The following is a 24,749-nucleotide window of genomic DNA, read 5'->3' on the forward strand; positions in this document are numbered from 1 at the left end:
GTGATACGCTCCCAGCAGCGGGGGTTGCTAAGCACACAGCCTGCTATGCCGCTAAGCAGGCAGGACCAGGCAGAGCCATTAAGTCTGGAACCAGCTGAGTATTTAATAAGCTGCATGCTACCATGCATTTACATAGCTTAAGTTGTAGTAAAGCCCTAGGAGTAAAGGGTCAAAAGTGCAGGGCTGGAGGGCTAAAGCCCATGCACACTGCATCGTATCCTGTCCTCAGTGGAAAAAGGACTTGGGGAGGAACCATAAGAAAATGAGCCTCATTCCAACCAAGGAGAACTTTAAAGGCCAAAAGGCAAGAATGTAAAAAATGTAAATGTAAAAAATAATTGAAGTTATAGTACATGTGATGAGGTCTGGCAAAACTCAATTATACAAAGGTTGCAGGGTATCTACATGCCCCCAATAAACCAAGCGCAAGGAGTTCAGTGGAAAGGAAAATGAGACTCCCCTCCTTTGTGGTTTACGTGTCTAAAACAAAATGACTCTGTGCTTGCCCTGTGTGCTTTTAAGATTCTGTCATGTGAATCATTTGACACTTATTTATTTCCCAGTGTGTATATTTAATTATATCCCTGGGCATCATCTTCACCCTGGAACTGCCAGCGACCAGAGTTCTGCCTCACGCAGGGACTCTCTTCAGCAGGCTCTCTGGCCTCTCCCTATTCTCCCCCTTGTTAGCAAAGGCTGTTTCAATACAGAGCTACCAACTTTGGACATGCGAACCCATGTCTGATTTCACTTCCTCTAGCATAATCACAGACTTCAGTGACTGTGCTTTTTGCTTTTCATTTATACTGACGTAACTGAGATTGAAATCTGTCCCACAGCAAATATTTATCAGAGCATATCAAAGGAAAAGCAGACCAGAAGAGAAACAAAACAGTGAGTGCCATTAAACTTTGCCAAGTTAGATTTCAAAGTCAACAAAAACTACCCCAGAGACACAGAGATAAAATGTAGGACAAAGCAGAATGCTGAAAAAAAATAAATTTCCAAACACTGGTGTCCTACAGGACAGTTTTTAATTACTTGTAACTTGCAAAGATTAAGAAGCAAAACCCACACAGAACTAACAATACATGAACAAAGTCAATGATTACTGCTCTGATGGTTTTGTTAACGTCTTGGCTTTGATATGTATACCCATCATGGCCACCTGCACAGGTCAGGGACTCTTTTCTACAGAGAAAGAAACAGGACAACATCCACAACTGGCTTTCTAAATGATATAAAATAATGGTATGCCACACTTTAATTAGATAATTAAAACTGTTGCTGCTTTGCTAGATGCCAAGGACACCCAGTTTCTTGGCAACAGACCTCTAATTTTCCTTCTTTGATATCCAGGTCACAGCCATTTGGATTAGATGCTCATTTCCAGCAGCAGTGCACAGCAGGGGTACACAACTTCCCGTCCTGCTGTTGGTATCTCCCTTAAGTTCAGCATCTTGCAACTACATTTATAAAAGCTGTTGAATGTTAAAGCCCTTATAAAGGGTAATTTCTCAGTATTCACAAAGGTCAGGGGACACATAAGCATATTTAAAAATTAGGCAGTCCTGTGCAACACCAGCAACTTCTTACATCATGGCAACAAAGTCTCATCCTGTTCTAGCTAAAGAACACGACTGAAAGGGTAAAGCAAGAGAGAGAAAAACTATTCCATCCCCAGCTCTCCAGCTTCTTCAAAAATAAGGTCTACCCCATCCCTGACCATTTGCTATCACTCCCCCCTTACAAGGAAGAGAAGAGGTCTACCTGCTGTCCAGATTCGGTGAGGAAATCACATACCTTTACTGAGCAGCATTAATTTGATCAGCTAGCTGGAAGAAAAACATGTAGCCCTGAACGCTGGTACCAGTGCTTTGCCTGAGCTGATGTCATTTGAACTGAGGAGCAAACTGCAGCCTAAGGATTATCAAATGTCATCAATTCATATGCAAGGCACAGTTCCTCATTCCCAGTCCCACATGAACTGGAGAGGCATAACAGCTCATGCATGTTTTTGAAAAACAGACTTTTTCATGCGAAAGGAATATAGAGCATGCTACCGAGGGGCAGGTTAGACAGAACAAATCATACAGACCAGAGGGTAGTCACACTGCTAATGCACTGCTGGAAGGTGCCCAGCTAGTCTGGTGATAAGCAACAGAAGAACCTATAGAGGATAATGCTCTTTGTCAAGTGCCAGAAATTTATTATGTTATATTCCTGAGAACAGCTAAGGTGAATTAACCACAGTAGACATTCACTACTCCTTCTGACATCCCCGAGATCCTGTCTGTAGTGCTGCTGTGGTTGCCGGTACCTTCTCGGCTGATGTGAACCTGTTCAAAGCTAGCCAAAAGCCAACTGTCAGGGTTAGCGTAGTGCCAAGCCCTTGCCAATAAACCACCCAGCAGGCGTATTAGCTTATGCTTGATGCTACACTAACCATCACTTGGGTTTTGGTCAGCTTGGACTGTGACCAGAACAGGCTTACATCCAATAGGAAAACATAACAAATAAACAGAGCTTGACAAAGATGGTACAGCAGGTGTTACAGCAGTACTGGTTAAATGCTCCTCCCCCCAGCTACTTCAAGCAAAGGAAATGTTACTAGGTGTATGCCTTCTACAGAGAAGCTAATCTGACAAAGCTGGTATATGACAAGATACTTGTATTCTTGTGTACAGCCTGCATCCATGCCTATGTATCACCATTTAGCTCTACAAAGCATCCCTCAAGTTTGATTCTTTTTCATTTGAACAATTTCATGAAAACAATGCTGAAAAGTGAATTTTGGCTGCACTCATGGAGATCATATTTTCTATTACCTGTCCTGAATTTAATCTTCCACTATGGACAGGTGAGGTAAATATCACAAATATTTTGGACATATTTTGGAAATGAAGCTATGCCAATACTGATAACTTAATTTTTACTCAAAGGAAGTAAAATACCAATAAGCACATCAGAAATACTGATACTGTTTTATTAACATCTGATGATCACATAGTAGCCATTTTCTACATGATCTTCTGTTGAACAAAGTACACGAATACTCCAAGGTTATGTTTTGCATGTGCCATCTTCTCTTGAACCATCACTGTCCATATTCAGTCATCTGCAACATCTAAGAAACCATGGATCAAAGTAGAGAGCAGGTCAGACAGTCTTGGCAACCCTACCATTCTTTATGCGCCGACTCAGTAACACAGTTTATTGTAGTTAGGACACTAGTAGTTTAAAACCCTGATTTAAGATTTTTTTTATGGGCTATCTTGTAAAGGAACAAACCACAGAATGATGGCATGCAATTTGAACATACAAATCTGCCCAGAGAGGAAACCTAGTCACCAGTTGAAATCCATAAAATTATTACAGTTTTTAACAAAAAGAATTATATGGTTGAGTCAGAAAATAGAAAAAAACCCCAAAATCCTAACAAAGAAACTGTATCAGAAGTAATGTAAAACATCAGTTCTTTTTAAAAAAGAAAATCTCTGCAGATGTTTCAGACTTCATACAAGAAGCTTGTTAAGAGGCAGTTTTGTTTGGTTTAGTACAGCTTGTTTTCATCACTTAGAGAATTATTTTTCCAGTTAATCAGCATCTCTCTGTCTCAGATTTACACTTAAAAGGTGCCTATCACCTTTGCATTTGAGTAGTAAAGACTGCTGTTATTTTTATTGAAATCATGACCTTCGTTATTACCCCAGATACTACATCAATATCTTTCCTGTTAACTATCCACATATACTTTGAAATATTGTAGCCTACTTTGTTGTGGTCTCTGGTCTGATGTCAGTGCACAGAATTACAGCTCCTTAGACTGCATCACATTTCCCTTTTCTGAGAAAAGTTATTCTTTTTACTCCATTATTTCCCCTGACAGTTACTTCAAGCCTGTGACGATCACTGAGTCTTAACTCTTCACTGCTCTTGGGTGGTACGTCACTGACAGTTAGCAATCTGTTATCATGGGATGGCTGCTCAAAAGACTCTGGATTTTCAAAATTCGGTTTTTAATTAATAGGTATTCATCTCTCAAATCATCCTGGCAGCAGTCTATGAAAATGGGCATGGAAAGGAGTTTCTCTAATACTGAAACTCAGGCTCCCTTTAATGTAGGATTACGGCATGCTACCCACAAAACCTACTGACCATTCTCTTTCTTATCTAGAAAAGGAGGATCTCTTGACTTCACAAAGGTATTAAAAGATTACACATATATCCATGTCCACTAGAGAACTACATCTAGGTTTTGTTTTGAATGTAAATGTGGCAATGCCACTCCACAAAGAAGTACAGATCTTTCAGAAGGACAAAATCAACTGTCATTGTCCTCCAGTGAAAACTGGAGATCTTCATTCCTCCTCAGCCAACATTTCTTCATGCTTACAGTCCCTCACTTGCAGATACAAGTGCTTCATCAAGAGATTTTACATGCTTCTCCCCAGCACAAATCCCATAATGCAGCTCATCATCCTTTACAGCAGCCCAGGACATTTGCTTGGTGGAGAACCTTGCTGCCCACTCTCCTGCCTTGCTGACAACAATGGCACCCCCCAGGCCCCCAACTCTTGTCTTCATGTAGTCTAATGCAGTGTCCGCTGCCACCTCTGGTGACATTCCTGAAAAGAAAAATAAGATCACTTTCATGGCATCTGTCCTGACACTAGTTTCAAAACTCCAAGTTTTACCCCTCCCCACAGAGCCAGTCAAATCTAATTACTAAAATCTAAAAAACTAAATCAGCAAGAAATTTCCAGTGTATCAAAGGAACTGTTTATAGGAAGGCTCTGTACAGTTGCTAAGAGCTGCTGTGGTGTGGTGCTGCTGCAAATATTTATTTGAATAGCTTCAGATTTTAATTCCATTTCAGTGTTTGAGACAAACTAACTCACCAACTCTATGTTCAAGAGACAATGTTTCTTATGCCATCATTTGAAGGGAAAAATGCCAACTTGCAAGGTTTTCATCACAGCTTTGTCACAAGCTAGGTCTAAAGCATTTACAGTTTGAAAAATCCCACATCAAAACAATCAAACATTTCAGTCATCATCTCTGTTCCAAGTGCACTGGCTGCAACAGAGCTCAAAGCACATTACTTCACATTGTCATAAGTTATCAAAACCAAAAATCAGCATTACTCTTCCTAAAACTTCTGAAACTATCAGGCAAGATGAGGTCTCAATGTACTAGACATCAGACAAAGGACCAGCAAAGTAACTTTAGCTTTTCATTACTTGATTTGCATTAACAGGAATATTTTCTAAATAAATCAAATTGAATGTGAATGTCATACACACAGACCTCTAATAGCTGCAAGATACCTGTTCACTACCAGTTTAAATAAACATTCAGGAACGCAGTTGGCTTGGCCTAATTGCCCTAAGATATATTCCCTCAGTAATGTTATGTGGCTTAGGTTACAGAACAAAAACTGACCTTCATGCTTTCTTTCCCTGCAAATTTTGAGTTAAGACCAAATAAAACCATCAGAGTCAGGATTATTCACAGCACTGGTGACTGACAGGATAAAGCTCCTTTCTCTGACGTGCGGGTGACACTGTGACTATTCAAGTCAGTGGCACTGTCTTCAAAGGGTCAGTATTTCACTGTTTGATTTTTCACCAAGACAACAGCTGCCACCATAAGACAAAGATTCCAGCAGCTGCTAAGAATGGCAAAGCAATTCACTCCTAAAATATGAAAGTAAATTTTGCAGCATTCGTCCAAAAGAAGATATTTAGTAAGTGAATTACTGAATAGCTAAAGAGAATTATGAGAGCTCTGTAGTTGTTCTCGAATATGCAACTTCAGTTCAAGGACTCAAAAGTTACAATAACTTGAGGGTTTGTTTTCAGTGCCTTCATGGAAATGTTTTGGGGGGGGGCAGGGGGAGTCTATTGCTGACATATTTTCCTGGCAGCTGAGTTATACTTCTGGGCAGGATAAATGAAGGTAAAGCAAGCACTGGCAGGGTGAACAAGAGCAAATCAATTAGACATTAATACATATGGGTTCATTTTTTTCTTTTTCTCTTTTTTTCAATAAACTTTTTAATTTGATACTCATTTGCCTTTCATACTGATTAATCACAAGCCAGATAACTGCTGTCAATGCATAAGTTTTGCAATGCACTTAACTTAAAGCCAGAGAAGAAACTGCTTTACACAGTTTAGACTGAATAGAGCTTAGAAGGCTCTATTCACAAATTGAATAGTTAGGGACATAACATAGAGAGTAAGGGAGAGCATAATGTGTTAGAGCTTTGGGAAATAATCTGTACGTTGTATTTTATGCTGAAACTGTCATATCAAAGATTTAGAGAAATTCACCCATTATATGCAAACAGCTCTATAAAGCATAACAAAAATATTCTCAGCTGTTACTTGTCTCTGTACTTACTGCTTCTCCAATGAAAATGTTAATTGAACATTTTCCAATTATTTCCAGTTTGGTTGATCTCAAAGCAAGTTACACTGTACTGCCCCGAAGCTACAGCTTTCTAAAAATAATGGTGATATCTATATTAATGATTCTTGAACTGCATGCAATACAAGTATGTTGTCTGGCTATGTTTATAGGCTGTAACATAATCAAGGGTTTAGATGACAGACTAACTCAGGAAGGTAAAGCTCCAAAGGGTCATCCCACAGTCAGATTATATTACAGTCATATAAGACATACTGTGTCAGCTGTTTACCACATACCCACCCAGTCAGTTTAGTACATTTTCCAAAACAAAATGAAAATTGAAATCATGGTTAAAAAGTCTTAAAAGAATTTCTGTTGCTGTAATCAGAGTTGTTAAAATAAAGACCTTTATAGTTTATTAGAAAGGCAATATCCTATATCTTCTAATTTCAGTTCCAATTGTGTCTCTAGCATTCCCCCTTACTGCTTCCTTAAATGTATCTTACTTTTGTTTTCTATCTCCTGTTCACAAAATTTTAGTTTATAATTAGGAAAAAATATTAAAGAGAACTTCAGTTAAACAAAGTAGACAGTAATGTCTTTCAATGTACACTGATCTAAAGCATGATTAAATATCAGGCAGCAGAGATAATTCTGTCCAATTCAGCTAGTTTACCTTTATTAATACTTTAGTACTTCACTTTGTTTTTAAAGAGAGGTGACCCATCCGCATATCCCTGGGAGCAACTCTTCTGACACCTGTTCTAGCATGGTAGTAGATAAACTGAAACCTGTCATTATCAATGTTTCATATCTTCATTATTTCAGCTTACAGGAAGTTTGGGATATACCTTGCTCCATGTGATAGAGGATCAGTCGGGCTAAGACCACTTTCATAATGCTCTCCCCATGTCCTGTGGTTGAAGTGGCACCAGAATGATTATCAGCATAACCTCCACTTCCTTTTCAGAGGGAAAAAAAAAAAAGAAAAATTCTATATTATAATTCTATAATATAATTTACAAGCCCTTCATTGTTTTCACTGTTTAAAATAGGTACCGAATATTTCATCCTAAAGGTCCATTAGCTTTCTGCATTTCTGGGAGCAAAGTGTCATTAATGCTTCTTTCTCATTTCTGCCTGTTTGAAAAGTTAAATATATGAAAGAGATCAACAACTGTGGGAGCAAGTCAGCTGCCAAGTTGAGAGAGACTACTGATCTGCTTGTGGTACAAGAAGCAGAAGCAGGCCAACACTCCACAGGGATAAGCAAAACTATTTTCCAGAACAGCAAGGGAGGGTATATTAAGGACCAGCAAGATAGTGATGGGATGCAGAATGCCAGGTCACACAACATTACCAACTGAGAAGATACGAAGGAAGATCTTGTGAGGACATTGGTGAACTGACCAAAGTTTGAGGGGAACTTACCCACAACAGCTTGTAAAAGATTTGAAGAGCCTGGGCTCTAGTGAAACCTCACAAAGCACCCCTGAAGAATCTTCAAAGTCCTCATCACAAGCAGAGTGGTTTTTTTGTTGAACTCCCCTTCCCCCCCCTTTTTTTTGTCCCATCCTTGTTTTGCTGGCACATTCCACACCCTGTTGCTCTCCACCAAGCTTCTGCTTGCTCAATACCCATGTTTCTAGCACATCTCCTAAGAAAAATATTTCCCAGGAGCTAGAAAGAAACATACCACAGCATTATAAACAAGGTACTGCGGGACGGGAAAGAGCCTTAGAAGAGCAATGAAAGTTTCTTCCCTCATGTACTTTCGTGATCAGACCCTTTCAATGGACCCTGATTTACACATGGAAAAACACTGCCACAATCAGTCTGTCAAAGGCCCTTTACTAGACCTCTGATGTTTAAAAGCACAGCTTTTCTGTTTCCAAGCCTGCAGATGTCTAGTGAGACCAGAAGTTACAAGCAATATGCTCAACAGCGCCCAGTTTCACTTGTCCTTCATAGAACCATGTCCCAAACTACAGGAACCCTGAACATAACCTACACAGAAGGATATCTGCAGTCAGAAAGCTGAAGCTAGAAATGAAGCTGAAAATATAGTCAAATATATTTTGACTATATAGTCAATAGTCAAAATGCAGAGGGTACCAAAACATTAGCAACTTCATGTGCAAAATAAAGATAGTACTAGTTTCTTCATAATCATATACTGCCAATAGTAGTGCTACTTGAGTTTGGAACATGCTTTACTAAAAATAATTATTTTCCAAATCCCAGCTGTATGGTAGAACCCTAAAGCAATCAAATGACAAGTCTGTTCTATGAGAGGAAGAAGTCTGTGGAAAGGATTTTAAGTGTTTCTTTATACTTGTATAAGAGATCTCTTAAAATATTTCCTTTATTCCACAACACATCTATTAGGCTCTGAGGTAGTCTTATCAGGGCTCTCTAAGAACAGGAATTTACTCAAAGTTGCCAGTCACTTTATAATTCTCACTCACTGATAAAACAAATAGTAATTGCAATTACACCTACTTCCTTAAGTATCAAGAAAACAGCATCTTAATATACAGCAGGCTACATTTTTTGACTTAGTTGAAAGCACAGATGTAAAAAACCACAGCTTTATCAGAATCAACAGAAAGGAAACACAAGAAAAAACTGTTAACATTTATGAAAGAGCAGAAAAAAGAAATTTCCATCCACATTTTCCATACAAAAAAGTGTTGGATGACAATAATAATGACAGCACTACACCTCTACTCCCAATCCTTTCTTGCAATCTCCGTGCTGTAAGAAGCTTGAGCTTTTATACATCCAAATGTTAGATCTCCATTTCAGATGTACTAGTATTTATGTGCGTTTCACTAATGAAAAGGAGAGTGGTACAATACTTATTTTTCTTTCTTTAAATGAGATACCTCCAAAAAATGAAAGGTAAGATCCCACACCCCATACCTATGCATGGTGTGTCACCAACACGGCCAATCAGTTTATTAGAGAGTCCTCCAGTGGATGTTGCACAAGCTACATTGCCTTCACTGTCTATAGCAACAGCACCGACTGTTCCAAGGTCTCTGCCAAGAAAAACAGTTCACAAAATTAGATAGAATTAAAGCATACCTGCCAAAGCATGTTGCATTTATTTTCCAGGTAGCTTTAAAAAAAGATTACTACAAAAGAAGTACTGCTCATCATAAAGCTATTTTTGCTATGCTTCTCATTGCAAAAATAACAAGCAATATGTAACAATTCTCACTTTATATTTAACAGAGTAGAAAACACTCATTTTTTTTAATCTCCCCCCATGACTTGTTTACCTTCATAGCATGGAAACTTCGACTTGGGGAGGAAAAAACCCACAAAGCAAAAGCAGACAGGGCAGAAATACTTCTAGTCATCATAGTTCTGGAGTAGTTTTTTGGCTGACACACAAACTGACACACAACTTTCCCCTAAATGGCAACTCCAAGATGCAACAATTGGCTCCACTGTCTCAAGAGGAGGTTAACCGGAATTATTAATGACAATGTACGTAAATAAGTGAATACAGAAAAGGACAGTAATGTTATGCACGTACTGAATCATTTCCTTCCTGTTCCTCCTCTTTCCTCTTCCTTACTCCCCCTAATGTTTGAATGCTACAAAAAAAAAAAGGTTATTTATGTGCCTTTCAACTAGTACTGCTCACAATGCATCATTAATACATATTTTCATCTTTGTACTCTGTAGCTAAGCAATCTTGAGGTTTAAATCACTTGGCCAGTAGAATCCGCTGAAACTGCACATCATTTTAAAAATCTTCATGCACTGAAGAAAACAGAAGTCTCAACTATTGCTTTATTTCTTCAGCACAGAAAAGACATATACAATAGACTGCTCAAATCATACATGTGTAGTCATGTTCGAAGAAAAAAAAAGCCTGTTATACTGTAACAGTTGCAACACTGAGAAGCAAGACACTAGTGAGAAGCAACAGTTTAAATGTCCACATATTCCAGCATTTCACATAGGAACATAAACCACTATCTGGCTAGAAGCATACAAAAAAAAAAAAGGCATAATCTGCATCCTTCCACACAGGAGAAGAATTCGTAATAATCCTTCAAGGAACTAACTCAACAGGCAACTGGAACAGGAATATCTTGGGAAGTTGCCTGGACACTGGTGAGGGTTTCTCTATAGCTCCACAAAATCTCAGCTAATTAAGTCAGACAAAGTCCTTGTGTACCCTGAAACCCACAGTCACTTTCTCAGAAAACCAACTTCCTGTTCGCTCCTGCTTATGTAAAATATCATACTGTCAGTCCCTACACTTCATTCACAGCAATTCAAAGTTGACTGATGAATCACAGGCCTTACAAACTGCTCTGACATTTCTGTGGATATGGACCTCATCTCAAACTGATATGATGGTGCAGATGGGCTTCCCACCCATCCATCTGTTACAAATGATTTGCTGAAAAGAACATGAGTAAATTCAGTACTCTCTTGCACATTCATGCGGCACCCTTCAACCAACTAAAGTTAGATCCTCCTCAGATGTTAAGAAAGGTACATCCAGATGTATATTTTTCTAGGTAAGTATTTATCTTAAGAAACTGTGAGAATAAAAACACGCAGATCACACAGACAGCAGCTATCTGTTTTGGTATGAGAGCACAACTGTTGATAAATTCCAAAGTGAGTGTGTCCAACATACCTTATCTGCAGTGGAGCACATAAACAACTATACTGTATTTCTTACTGCCCCTTTAAACTTTTTTACTGCTTCAGTGTAACCTTTTCTTTGTTCATCTTCAGAACAAAGGCAAAGAAGATATAAACAGGTTTTTTGCATGGATAGTTGACTCCAAAATATTACCAAGGCAGGCAAAACTGCCTAAGTAGAAATATCATACTATAATGCAATCTCTATTGTTAGTTATTGACAGTAGCAAAAACCTCAGCAAGTACCTCTGGTATACCAGAGGATGCTATTAGGGATTTCTTCAATCAAGAATTATTCTTATATACTGCATATACTGTGATACAAAATATATTAGTTGGATTTATTCATTCCCTCTTGTCTAAATCTTTCATTATCCAATATCCATGAAGTGACATGTACTTATTCTATCCCCATTCAACTAATAAGGTATCTGTTGTTTGTCTCTTAGCCCTGCATCAGTAGTAGGGTTTTCTGTTGATTGCTGTCAGGCCCTTGTTATTTAACACCTCCTCGAGTTATTCATGCAGTGCATTCACAGAGGGGCTAGGAGCCCATTTACTACAGGCACACTCAACTCCCTTTTTGTGGGGTTCTAAGGCAACCTCCAGTGATTCTTATCAAAGGTATGCCAGAGAATCTTTGGAGTGAGAGACTGCAGATAAATCAAACCACACCTTGTTCTCAGCAAAAGGTGTGCAAGATGGAATGTCGTACATGCAACGGAATCCTAAGCTTTTAGCATAAATGAATGCAGGCTCCTAATCAGCAGAAGAGAAAGGTATCTCTCATGGAGACACCAGACTTTGCCTGGAAAGCCTATAAAATCCCATGGTTTCCAACATTGTGAGGACCAGAGCACTGGAAGTTAAGTACACATCAACCTTCAAATTCCCAGTATGATCTGGTATTATGTTGCCTCTGACTAACACTACTTCACCTTCTGTCTGTTTGCCTCAGGCAAGTTTCTGTGTAATCACTGTGGACATAACAGAGAAAAAGAACATTCCACATGTGATACAGAAGGAAATGAGCTTGCATAAAAAACGACCTGTTTTCAACTTTGTGAACTTGTGCTGATGTTTTGGGCACTGGTTTTCAGAAAAAGAACAGCGTGGCCAACACCAGAAAAAGTCTTGAGCCCTTCAGAGATACACAAGTTTTCTATTATCAGATATTCCAGAGCAAGACAATGCTGAAATTGAAGATGCCTAACACTGTTATCAGAAAAAAACTTTAAAAATTAAGCAGTTACAAAGAATGAATGGAGACAGATGCCATACCATTCCAACTGATACGTGTAGGAGACCAAGTGGCAGCAGAGGTTACACCATCCTCAAAATTCTTCATAATGAATGGCAATACCACACAGTCCTTGGACAGACCATGTATCAAAAGAAAACTTCTTTTGTGTACAAGATGAACTATGACTGAGACCTTATGGTCAAGGAGCAACATCACTTTGTTTACAAGACCATATTTACGCTTGCCTTATTAATTTCTTTTTCCTTCTAGCAATCTACTGAAAGTAACATACAGCTTGTAGTTTATAGCCTTGTTTCAAAGTCTTTAATTAACATGCCCACAGAAGAAATTTACTTCTTTTGATCTACAAATTCAGTTCTGCTTCTCTCATTACTACTATTTAAAAAAAATCAGATGAACAGCACATAGTACAGCATATATGTAATGTAATACAGCGCTGTCCTGCGGCACAATCACTGACATACAAATGGAAGCTCAAAACAATTTGGTATTTATCCCTACCTCACAGGCATAAACCCCATTTTTGACACCTCATGTTTTTCATTCCTTTTCATGTCCACCTCACTTTCCCCTTCACTTTATATGAGACTGGCTTGTTTTTCAAGTGACGTTCGTTTTGCTGTTGGGCAATACCATCCAGTAGCATCTCCCTTCATACCCACCACTGAACTTCTTGGTCATTTTTTTCATTCCTTTTCATAAACAATAGCCACAATCAGCACTCGGAAGGAGTTACTGGCCAAAATCTGATGTCATTTAACTACCTAGTCCAGTTTAAAGACAAATCTGATCATCTACTTAACTGAGATCAGCTTTCTTAAATTTTTTTCATGGACTTGTTTTGAAATGTGTACTGGAGGTTTTCTAAAATCACAGTTCCTCCATGAAAAAGAGCTATACAAAAGTACACCTGCTGTTTTTTAAAGCTGCTCTATGCTCTTCTGTAACTGGCGATTTTAAGAGGAACAACGAGTTCTGATTTTGTAAAACCTATGCTATGTTAAAGTGACAAACAATCTCCTTAAGCAGCAACAAGTTTATTAGAGTTGGTTCCAGTCATTTAAACTTGAGCAAATTCATTGAAAGCTTGATTTTCCAGTACTTTCACTGAAGACATACTGTAAAGACTGTATCAAACCATGTAACATTTGAAATACAGGCCTTCAAGGGGGTTTGTTTGTTTGGTTGGTTTTTTTGGTTTTGTATGTTTTCTTGGTTGGTTTGTTTAAGGGGTTTTGGTTGGTTTTTTTGGTTGTGGGTTGTGTTTTGGTAACCAGATGGCACAAATTAAATTACCTGAATTCAAGAAAAATTTTACCTACTTCTGAAAATCTTCAGGGTTGAAATCTGGTTCAAGGTTCTTCCTCCATCTCTCACGGGATCTCTCGGTTACTAGTTTCTCCCCTGGAATCTCAGGAATACCCATGGCCCGAGCAAACAGGTGTGCACCCTGATCAGTCAGCAGCATGTGCTTTGTCTGCAGAAGATAGACATGAGATTCATTGACAGTTCTTGTTTTGTCTTGTACTGAGCAGCTTTGTACAATCACTCTTTATTTTTAGATGTATCCACATAAAGAAAATTCCACATTTTATTTTTAAACTTTCTAGATTTCTATGTCCATATGCCCTTCCACTACAGTTGAAAAAAGTCAGCTCTCCAAAGCACATCATTAGTAGAAAACTGCATTTATCTAGTGCACACTTCCTATAACGGGAGAAGAAAAATTGGTAAATTTGTTCTTTTGCTAATTTGTATGCAACTTCTTTGTACTGTTTCCAGTCAATCACCAAATCACTACATAACTAACTGTTTAGTCCAGTTAACTAAGGGATATAGAAGGATTTTACTTAGAGGAATGGTAAATAAACTCCTGTTCCATTTAAAGGCATTACACATAGTAAAATAACCAACAAATGTAAATATCATATACTGAAGTGCTTCTTAACATCAGGAGAACAATTTTATTTTAAACATATCCTTCAACTAGCTGCTATTCTTATAGACTCAATTTCAAATTTAAGAACAGAAAACTGTTCTAATGGGCTCAACCAAAATACATTTGCCCTCTTCTAAGAACATTTGCAAGTTCTATTTGGATTCCTTTATTTACAGAGCACTTTGACCAGATTTTAATTCAACAACCTTAGTTAATTCCATGCTTCAAAATTTGTACAGCTGGGTTAATTAATATTTCAGAAAAACTTGCCAGATAAATTTGTTTAATTAATCCTTAAACTTTAGTAGTAGCTCTAAAATCTGATTTCTTTTGTTTGTTCATTTTTTTTTTTTTAAATCTATGTCAAAAAGTAAGCATCAACTTTTTGCACAACTGCACAGCTGTTAATCACTCATCAGAGCCTGGGAAGGTTTTGGAGGAGCAGTGGTCTGACTATACAGTATGGAGCAATTTCAGAGCACAGCACCTAACTTCAAGCAAGCTCTTATAACCACGCAGCATCACAGCACACAGGCACCAGCTGAGGTCCAAAAAGTAGAACCACTTGATGCTGGAGGCAGCAGGCCAGCAGAGCCTTGCAAAGCACCAAAGTGGCACATATGCAGCTCTCAGCCAGAAGCTAGGACGGCATTTCTGTGTCATGCTATATTCTGCAAGACATTTAGATCTCAAAGCTTTGCATTTTTACAATGTTGCAGACCATCAACTTCTGTTGATTTCTAAAGCAATGACAAGTAATCACTATCATGACCAACCCATAGCACTGCATTGTTTATTAAAGGATAACAAACAAACATCTCCCCAAATCAGACACTGATCTCTACTTAAGCCTATCACAGCCTCTGCACTAACCCCTTTGGACAGTTACAGAAGAGGGAAATGTGGCTACACTTCAGAAACATTCCTGATGATGTGGCCCTGAATCAAACGTTTTCTAAAATTTAAATGCCTTTTAATTAATCCTCAATTCGTGAGAGTATTGCTTTAGGGAACAAGAATAAAGGTTAAAAGGAATAGGTCCTCTGTATATGTGAAAGAATGGACATCAGGCTTACGTGCTGAGTGACATTACTGGACCTACCTATTTCTAACATAAGACCTACCTATTTCTAACAAAGCTGGTGAGTAGTGTTCTTTGACTTGAAAGCCAACTTCTTAGTGCAATGCTGCCCCCCTCTGCCACTGCCACTAACCCAATCAGAAGTACACGATCCAAAATTCAAACTAGTTTTGGTTTTTATCTGTAAGTGTGGGGTTTTTTTGATTGGTGGAGTTTTTTTTCAGGAAAGACACTGCAATTTTCTTTTGTCTTTATCTGTAGCAGGAGGATGTGTCCTCCATCACTTGATTTCTTCAGCAATTAATGGTCCTTTAAATAAGATTTTTAAAAATACAGTTTTTAAGTGTATTTTACAGTGATAAATGGAAGTTATTTCTAAAAACATTTTCCAAGTGTTCCCTCCCATACGCAGATTCAGATAACATACCTTCCTAAGCTGCACAAACAAGAAATACTTGCATAAAGAGGAGTAAGCTTCTATGATAGGCTTTTGTGGTTGTCTTCTTTTTTTCTTTTTCAGTCCTTACTGGAAGAAGTTCTCTCCAACACATCTTGTCAATCAAAAGAGATGGTAGAACAACACAAAAGCACATTTTTCTGTCTCATCTGTCCACAGTTTCATGAATATGGTTGCTAACTTAGAGCGCCTAATTTTTCTGGGAGACGTTTATAAAAAGTAATTCAAAAGGACAAAAAAAAAAAAAAAAAAAAAGGCGTTCCAGACATCTTACTAACAAGAAGAAATGCTGGCAAGTTTAGTTAATTTCATGGGAAATGGGGCAAATCTCCCAAACTTCTGCAGCTGACCTGAAATTCAGATCCTCACGGTTCTTTATTTGACAATTCTGGCAGCGCAGAGCACAGCAAAAATCCAGCCCTTTGCATTAAGAAGTCTGTGTTCTAAGCTAAATTCTCCTTTGTCCAATGTAAAGAGCTGCAAATATAGTAGGGGAACACATATGCAGTTCATGTATAGCAATAAATTAGTTCTCTAATGTTCATGAGAAGCCCATCTAATGAAGTGTTGGAGCTGGGAGGGGTTACACCCCCTATTTGAAAAAAAAAATTCATTTCAATGTATCATTCCATTTCTGTTCACTACAAACAGGAATAATTCAACAAACACGTAACTGTTTTCTCAAGAATTTGTAACATCAGTGAACATAGTAAAAGACTTGCACCTCTAGAAGCTCTGTGATTGACAGCATGGTAAATGCTGAATAGAAATTATTGTGGTGTCCTCCTTTTTTCTACTTGACAGGTTTGGACAAGTTTAAGCCCAGTGGGAAACTGACATCCCAAAGGGATAAATGTGTGCAAGAACAATCTCGAGGAGCTACTCTGGCCACCAGATGGAGCCCATACTGTTCCATAATATGATGGAAATACAATTACAAGCAGATGGGAGGGTGTTTTTGGTTGGTTGGTTTGTTTTCGGGAACTGCACGTTTCAAAATTCTTTATGGCATTGAGGCATCTCAAAAACACTGGAAAATAATTACACATGCTTAAGACCCCAGGAAAATTAGTCTTATTACCCACTGGTCACAAAGTTGAAAAAAAATTAATTATGCACAGTAAAACAAAACACACTATGAAATATACTGTGAAATAGCTTGGGTTGGTGTCCCAAAATTCCTGTCCAAGATGAACAGAAAAGCAGAATCAGTTGGTATTCCCATTTATAATACCTGATGGAGAAGGAGCAGAAACTCATCTTGAGCTATATTAAGCCATTTAGGCCATTTACATTTGAACTTTATCATCTACAGAGATTTTTTTTTTGTCTCTGGGCAAAAATGTTAAGGCTTTAGGACTACACCATTATACTTGGTCCTGTAGAGCAGAATTTATGATTTTGTTTCAAATTTAGCCTCAAAACTTTTGAACACCAGAAACAACACAATGACAAAAAGACCTTGTAAGAGACAAGATGGACAAAGGAGAGGGTTTTTTGTTTGGTGGGGTTTTTTTGACTTTTTTTTTGTTTCTTTGATTTTTAAAACAGAATTTGTAAAGTTATGTTCTCAAAATCCAACAATATTGTGTTCACTTAAATAGGATTTTGTCATGGACAAGACAAGAAAATAAATCAGTGATTCTGGAATATGAAGTGAACAATGGGCATTAAAAGAAGTTCTCCAAGAATGAAATTAAGTGAAATACAACACGTTAAAGACATCTCTCCCCCAACTCTTCATCTACATTCACAAATTTTGAAAAATTTGGTTTTGTGAAGCTGTCTACCACCTATACTTACTATTGTTCTAGCTGAATGACAAAATAAAAGCCAACTGAAGGAAAAAAACCTTATTCATTGCAAGTTTTAACATTATTGAAATGTATGTCTTCCAGAAAACAAAGTATTTATATTAAATGTTTTAGTGAAATGTTCTGATTCTAAGAACAGGACCATCCTCCAGTTTTGGACATGAAAAAACCCTATCTCCCTTGGAGGCCACTGAGGACAAATTAAATTTCAATCATCTTTATAGATCACCAAAAGAGGTTTGGTTTCCTCAAAAGTCACTTTAAAAGGTTAAAGAAACATAAAAGTCTTCTTTGTTCATAAGTGAATATGAAACCCTTTTCAGCAACGGGGCAGCTGCATGAGCAGGATGAAAAGTGTGAACTCCAAAGACAGTACAAACTCTGATCACTGCCAAGTAAAACAGATGCAAATATCACACAAATGATCTACTCCATCCTGACACACACCAGTAGCCACCATTTCTGAAAAATAAGAGAAGTCTGTTGTGGCAAATATTAGGTGGACTTCTTAGTGGAGTAATGTGGGACTGATCTTATGTAGAAGGTCAAGTAATAATCATTTTGCTGCCCTGATAAATTTGAGTCTCTTGAAAAATCAGTCACCACCCAACAGAGCTACTGTTACCCTCTACTGCTGGAAGACTACAACTTTGCACCAGAGCTACCATCTGACAGGTCACAATGGAGAAGACTATCTGGAACAATGTAAGAATGCATTACATGGCCAAATACGTAATTGGGTCATTTAATCCAGTGCCTTATCACTGCAAAGTGAACAATGTATTATCCAACTTTAATCTTGCGAGATCAAGCAGAAGACTCAGTGACAGCATAAAAGCTCTTCAAAAAACAAGGGAACAAAATAAAGAAAATAAATATCTTGAACACCACCTGTGGAACTACAGGAGACCAACATGCATATTTCAATTTCTCCTTGAGAAAGCAGAATTTATGTTTTCTTAGAATGTTATTTTTTTTTTATAAATATCTCTCAAAAACCCTTAAAATAAAAATGCTTCATGGTCATGACCATAACTTCCAAACACTTTCATCCATTTCTCCCTTCTTTCCTGCCTTAAAGCACTACACAAATATCATCATTGATGTGTATCAATATACTGGATGAAGTTCTAAGGAAAAACATGCTTTATAACCAGCATACCTTTTCCATAACAAGTCGAGCAAGTTTTACTGGGTTTGCTATGCATTTAACTGCAGATACTGCTCCAGAGTCTAAATTTTTTCCATCCATTATAATGGCATCCATTTCTACTTCACCTTTTTCATTTAGAACAGATCCACAACCTTAAGACAAAAGAAAAAAAATTAGGGAGGAAGACAAAGAGAAGAAAGTCATTAAGACCTAACCACCAGGTGATTCAATTATTAGCTCTTATCAAGCAACTTTTCTCTTTCCCAGTTTGCTGACTTACTGAAAGTATCTCAGCAGAAACACTGCTGAGTATAACCACAAAATCCAGCCATTAAGAGAAGTCTCACAGAGTACAACATCTACTTTAAAATCAAGTTTTATTTTTTGTAAGATGAAAAGCACTTCCAATCACATCCCAAATTATATACTTGGTCCAAAAGCTAAAACAACAATCACAAACAGAATTCTTTATTCCTCAGATCACTTTTGAGTGCACAAAAGTATTTTACCTTACAGTTCTTCCAAAGGAGGATACAACATAACCTAAAGAAATACTATAGCATTTGATCCTATCAACAGATTAGTGTCATACAGCACTCCAAGAAACTGCCAAAATAACGGAGCAGAATAAAAGCATCCACTCACTGCTGTAGCAAAAGCCTCAAATAAGTTCTTCATTACCAAATAAAAACAGTAAAGTAATTTAAAAAAATAAAAATTAAGGAATAAAATGTTGGGTAGTTATTTTCTTCTATAATTATCAGTGCTATTACTAATCTAGTTGAAAATTAATGAGATAAAAAAATGAGACAATGCAAATAGGGTGGGGTTTTTAAGTAATGCCAATAATTGTATCTCAGGGGAATAACACGTTTTAAGTCATCAAATGCACAAGCCTTGCTAATAAGGATGGTGAAGACTAAACCTAAAAAGAAGCAAAAAGCCAAACCAAAACATGGCAGATTTACACATTAGCTCAGGTAGAGAGACCTGAACATTGCAGATAGCTAAAGCAATTTTTTTTCTTTCTGTTAAACCAGTACTAAAGCAGGTCAGAAACCACTGTTAATAACTGACATAAGACTTCTATACCAGTGTACTTCAGACCTGAATATATGAAGTTAAATCCCCTGTAACAAGAGACAACAAAATCCTGTAATCCTCCTCCTGTAATCTCCAAAACTTCCCCTGCCACATACAGACACACTCCCCAAAAGCTATTTTTTGCCTGTCTGCGAGTGCATAAGCTATTCCAGAGTTCAGCCCTGCATCATTCACAATGTGTTAATTTCTAGACTACACTGATCTGTAAAGAGCTTACAGGTTAATTGCCTTGTGCCATCCGCTTTAACATAATTCTTCCAGCTCTTCCTTTATGCTGGTAAGGAGTTAGTACTTTTTGTTTACTTAGCTAAACCCTGCCATACTCTTTTAACTTCCTTTGACAAGGTAGGCTTTCTAGCCTATGACCTTGAAATTCCCACTAGAACTAGGAGATTCTTAAGTATCAGTGACCAGAACCACAATGCCAAGGGAAACTCTACCAGGCCCCTTCACCACTGCATTAATAGTATCGTATGTCTACTGGACATCTCTCATGGGATACAGTTTAGGATTTCCTAAAATTTCCTGAGCAGAAAACAGATGCAGACAGTTTCTTCAATCAAAGGCAGCTTCCTACAAAAGCCTCCTCTTACAGCTAGTGAAGAGAGACAGGTGCTCCCTACGAACAATTCATCCCACTTGCCATAGAATCATAGAGAGGCCTGGTTTGGAAGGGACTCTTGCCATGGGCAGGGATGTCACCCACTAGATCAGATTGCTCAGGGCCCCACCCAACCTAGCCTTGAACACTTCCAGGGATGGGGCATCCACTACTTCCACAATTCCTACATCTTAGCTGTATAGTCACCTTTTTCATTCCACTGACCACCATGAAAGTCTGTACACTACAACAAACCTAGATACTGAACTTCAGGTTATTTCAGGTAGGATGAGTAGGATGGTTACAGACTGCCTTTTCATCCATCTTTCAAAGCAATAGGTAGGGACTACCAGCCACCAAGGGCATGGTATCCATTGGCAGCAGTGCTGGAAAAAAAAAAAAGTTTGGCTCACTTGTTAAGCAAAAGGCTGGGAAAAGAACAGAGACAACAGAAGACAGAAAATCTAAGGGGACATAAATAATGAACCTATAAGATTAGTCAAATCACACGTGGGGTACTGAGAGGAGTACTCCAGTTACCTCTGTCTACAGACAGATCTGTCCTGTGCCCTGCAAAGGCTGCGGAAGAGTGTGCAGGGACCACTACAGTGTCAATTCATGTATCTGCAGTATTCACACCAAGCTGATGAACACTGCTAGCCAAAGCAATCACATGAGGTAAATATAACCAAGGCCACTTCCTCATCACAAGCAGAACTGGATGGCTTCATTATGCTGCACAAGTCACTAAAATGGTAGTTTTAGACAACAGTATAGCTTCTGAGCCCTTCTACCAAGCCAACATCGAGATGAACCTACACAGAATGGCTACACCCTGTAATTCAAAAAAGGACACAACCTGATCGTTATGCCCATTCTTCCCCATGTTTATCGTTGTCTCTTAGCAATGTCTGTGTTTTCCTAGAAAATATTACAGCAAACCAGATTTTTTCTTTTATAAAGATAAATACCACACAGTGAGTTTTAAACAGGCACTCCAATCAGCATCCTCTTCACATAGCTTTCACCTCATTTTTGCCAGCTACTGTGAACAGTTGTATCTAAGGAGCATTAAGACAATTAGATATCTGTGATTACCAGACTATTTGCCACACTTAGATCAGCACAGCCAAACCTGAACAAGTGCTTAAGGCTCAAGTCCAGTTAAGTAAAAAGTAAATGAGAGAATGCCACCCTGATACTATGTAATAGTACACACCACACGTCTAAGTTTGCTTCATGATTTCAGCTTGGACGCTCTAAAAATCAAAATGTTCAGCCCAAGTCAGTAACAAAACACTGAAAGTTTCATATGAAATAAAAGCTCTCCCTTGCTCTCAATTGCAAGGTAAGCAGGAAAAAATGAACCTCTGCAAACTAACTGAGCATATAACTAATAGTTATGTTATCTAAAGCACTGATCACTGACAGGTCTTTCCTTCCATGTTTATTCCTGACATAGGTTGGTGAGAATGTGGTTTTTTTTTTGCTGAAACTTATCAAAATCATAAATGAGTCAAATCAAGAGGAGAAAATATTTGACAACTTCCATTAACATTAATTTACATTACTCATTAGAAAATCCAGTTATGAACTCTTTCTGCATAGATTCACGACTCATATACCATTACTGCATTACTTCTGTAACGTTATTTACAAAATAACTAATTGTAAGCATTAATGAAGAGGAAAACACCTAAAATCCCCAAGAACAGCATTCCTCTGATAAAGGACAAGTGTTAAGGCTTAAACAAATGCTGCAAGCTATATCCAAGTGCCTTGAAAATGAATGTTAATTAAACATATACTCCATAATAGAGTCCATGTCTTAAAACTGAATATAAATGACACAGTAATGAACAGCTCCACATGACTGAAATGGGAGAAGAAGAATGTTAACAGAGTAACTCAATTTCCTCAGTGTACTCATGAGAAACTGCCACACACTCCATGCTGTTTTATCCTGAGAAATCAACTGTTTTGTGACACTAGTATTTACTCCACTGCAACGTGCATAATTCAGTAATAACGCAAGCCAGGATTTTCAGAAGCATCAGGGCAAAACACTTGAAATACAAGACGATTTTAAGCCCACTTAATTCTTGAAAAATTACCTGCATTAAAATGAGGATCATCTTCCATTGACTGTACTGCCTCCTCAACTGCATCTACGGCGCTGCCTCCCCGTTTCAGAACACCATAACCTTGAAGCGCAGCTCTGACAGTGCCAGCACGACATCCCTCTTCTCGCTCTTTGAAGATCCGTCCAGCTCCACCATGCACCACGATGACAGGCTTCATTCTGCCAAGTTCCTCCCAAGGCTTTTAGCAGAGCACACCTGTTAGTTGTTTGGAAAGAGTAGTCTGTAGCGCGTGCTCCTTTCTACATGGAGAGAAGACTGCAGGTTAGTTAACAGATACAGGCAGTTTGATTGCAACCATTTTACCTTTCGGGAAGTGAAGTACTCACGAGGGAGCTCCTAATTCAGGTCTGGCCAAGGCCCCAGGCAACTTGGTACAACTTTTAAGGCCAGCCCTGCTTTGAGCAAGGGACTGGGCCAGGTGGCACAGGAAGGGCCCTTTTCAGCCCAAGTTATGCTACAATCTTGTGATTTAGTATGAACCCTGTCTGGTGATAATACATTACAGACAAACAAGCATTTGAGGTCCTGCTAGCTGCTCTTTATTTTAGATGGGTAGCTCCACTGTCTGAGTAGAGTAATATATAACCGGCAACAAAAAAAAAAAAAAAAGGCAGCTGACCCGACCTGAGTTAACAGCTTACCCAGCTCAACCACCTGGATCCCAGACCTCTGACCTCTTGCAAAACTTTGAACTTCGTGCAGGAAAACAAGGCGTTCACACCTGGCAGGCAACAGCTTGTTGTTGCTGCTCACGGCCTCCTGAGAGCGAAAAGAGATTGTTGCTACGAATCTCCGATGATGCAAATCACATTTTTTGATTCTAGAAAGCAGCAAAGAAGCAGCAGCAGCCTCATCTCCCACTGAAATCTAGGGCATCTCTCAGTGAAAATTCCCCACGTGGAAAGTTTCTCGGGGACAACTATTTCTGGAGACTGTGAAGAACAAACTCTTAACTCCCTCTCCCTCATCCTGCAGGCAAACCTTTCCGACAGAGACTCCCGCAGCCCAGTTCCTCTCTCTCCTGCTGCCCCAGGGCGGGGGGCCGCCGGACGGGATGGCAGCAGGCATGGAGCCCAGCAAACCCCATCCTGGAACGCCGTGGGGCAAAACATCCCCTAAGCGAGGCCGTGCAGGCTTCTATTTCAACCAGTAGCTAAACTCTTCCCATGCTCTTCACGGGCTCCCCTCGGCCCCGCACCCAGCCGGGGCCCGCCGTACCGCCGGCCCGCTGCCAGCCCCCCGCCCCGCGAAGAGCGGGAGCGCGGCTCCGGACCCCACCTGCAGCCCTGGGCGCCGGCCCGGGCGGGCGCAGCCGCAGAGCCCCGCGCCCCGCAGCCGCCCTTAACGGACATGGCCCCCCGCGCGCGCTGAGGCATGCCCGCAGTTAAGATGGCGGCTGCTGCCACCCGTTCCCGGGCGGTACCGCCCAGCACCCTGCAGGGGCCGGCCCGCTCCCCCCGGCCCTGGACTACCAGCAGTGGGTGCTGCCGCATCGTGCACCCCGCGGCGTGCTTCTCCCCTCGCCGCGCTGTGCGAGGCCATAGTTGCAGTGTCGCATCAGCTCATCGCCTACCACCGCCCGATTTCTCCTCCAGTTAAATTAGGAAAATGGCACACCCCCCACTCCCCGAAAATCGATGCCTAGCAGCATTTCCCGTGTGCCCACTCTTCCCCTTCCCTCTGTCCAAGCCAGATTATTCCCGTTCCCAAAGCTCGGGCTGCCGGTGCAGTTGCGTAAGCGAAAAAGGGTCTCTGGTCTGTGGGGAGCATCGTGTATCCCAGCCTGTGTCAGGTTGGCACAGGCCAGGTGTGGATAAGGTGTATGGGGCCCCACTGATGCAAAACTGACAGCAAAGACAAGGAATAAGCCTGATGTTTATTTTAGTTTTAATTATAGGCTGCTGGTGGAAAAAATAGAGTTTGTTAAAAAACCCCACAATTCAGAATTTCCTTACCTTTGTAATTAGAAGTGTAAACAAATAATTCTCAAAATTATACAAACTGTACCCAGCAAGCATTTGGACGCCTTCTCTGACCATTCCTGCTTAGTTCACCACCGCTCTGCTTCGTTGTCTCTGTTGTGTTGCTGTAGTCCAGG

General features: G+C 39.4%; 1 protein-coding gene and 1 long non-coding RNA gene across 6 annotated transcripts in view; one reads left to right on the forward strand and one right to left on the reverse strand.

The window, feature by feature from the left end:
- LOC120323889 overlaps nt 1–17,902 on the forward strand; it is a 31,389-nt gene extending 13,487 nt beyond the window's left edge. Inside the window, exon 3 of the long non-coding RNA XR_005564803.1 lies at nt 17,440–17,902. This is a non-coding gene — a long non-coding RNA (uncharacterized LOC120323889). The remainder of the gene's footprint in view (nt 1–17,439) is intronic.
- Nucleotides 2,966–24,183, reverse strand: ASRGL1 (asparaginase and isoaspartyl peptidase 1). 5 transcript variants are annotated; one of them, XM_039384638.1, is made up of 8 exons: nt 24,124–24,183; nt 23,293–23,410; nt 22,622–22,890; nt 18,812–18,954; nt 13,681–13,835; nt 9,343–9,461; nt 7,269–7,379; nt 2,966–4,628 (listed from the first exon to the last, which is right to left on the reverse strand). In XM_039384638.1, exons 3-8 carry the CDS (start codon nt 22,806–22,808, stop codon nt 4,393–4,395), a joined length of 951 nt encoding a protein of 316 aa, XP_039240572.1. In that variant the 5' UTR covers nt 22,809–22,890; nt 23,293–23,410; nt 24,124–24,183; the 3' UTR covers nt 2,966–4,392. The 5 variants fall into 5 exon arrangements, with proteins under 5 accessions (XP_039240572.1, XP_027601367.1, XP_027601368.1 ...); XM_027745566.2 differs by lacking the exon at nt 24,124–24,183 and adding an exon at nt 23,930–23,995; XM_027745567.2 differs by lacking the exon at nt 24,124–24,183 and adding an exon at nt 23,633–23,820.
- Nucleotides 24,184–24,749: the final 566 nt, after the last annotated feature.

This window comes from Pipra filicauda, unplaced genomic scaffold (genome assembly GCF_003945595.2).
Source record: "Pipra filicauda isolate LSUMZ 115617 unplaced genomic scaffold, ASM394559v2 scaffold365_size864120_pilon, whole genome shotgun sequence".
Taxonomy (NCBI): Eukaryota; Metazoa; Chordata; class Aves; order Passeriformes; family Pipridae; genus Pipra; species Pipra filicauda.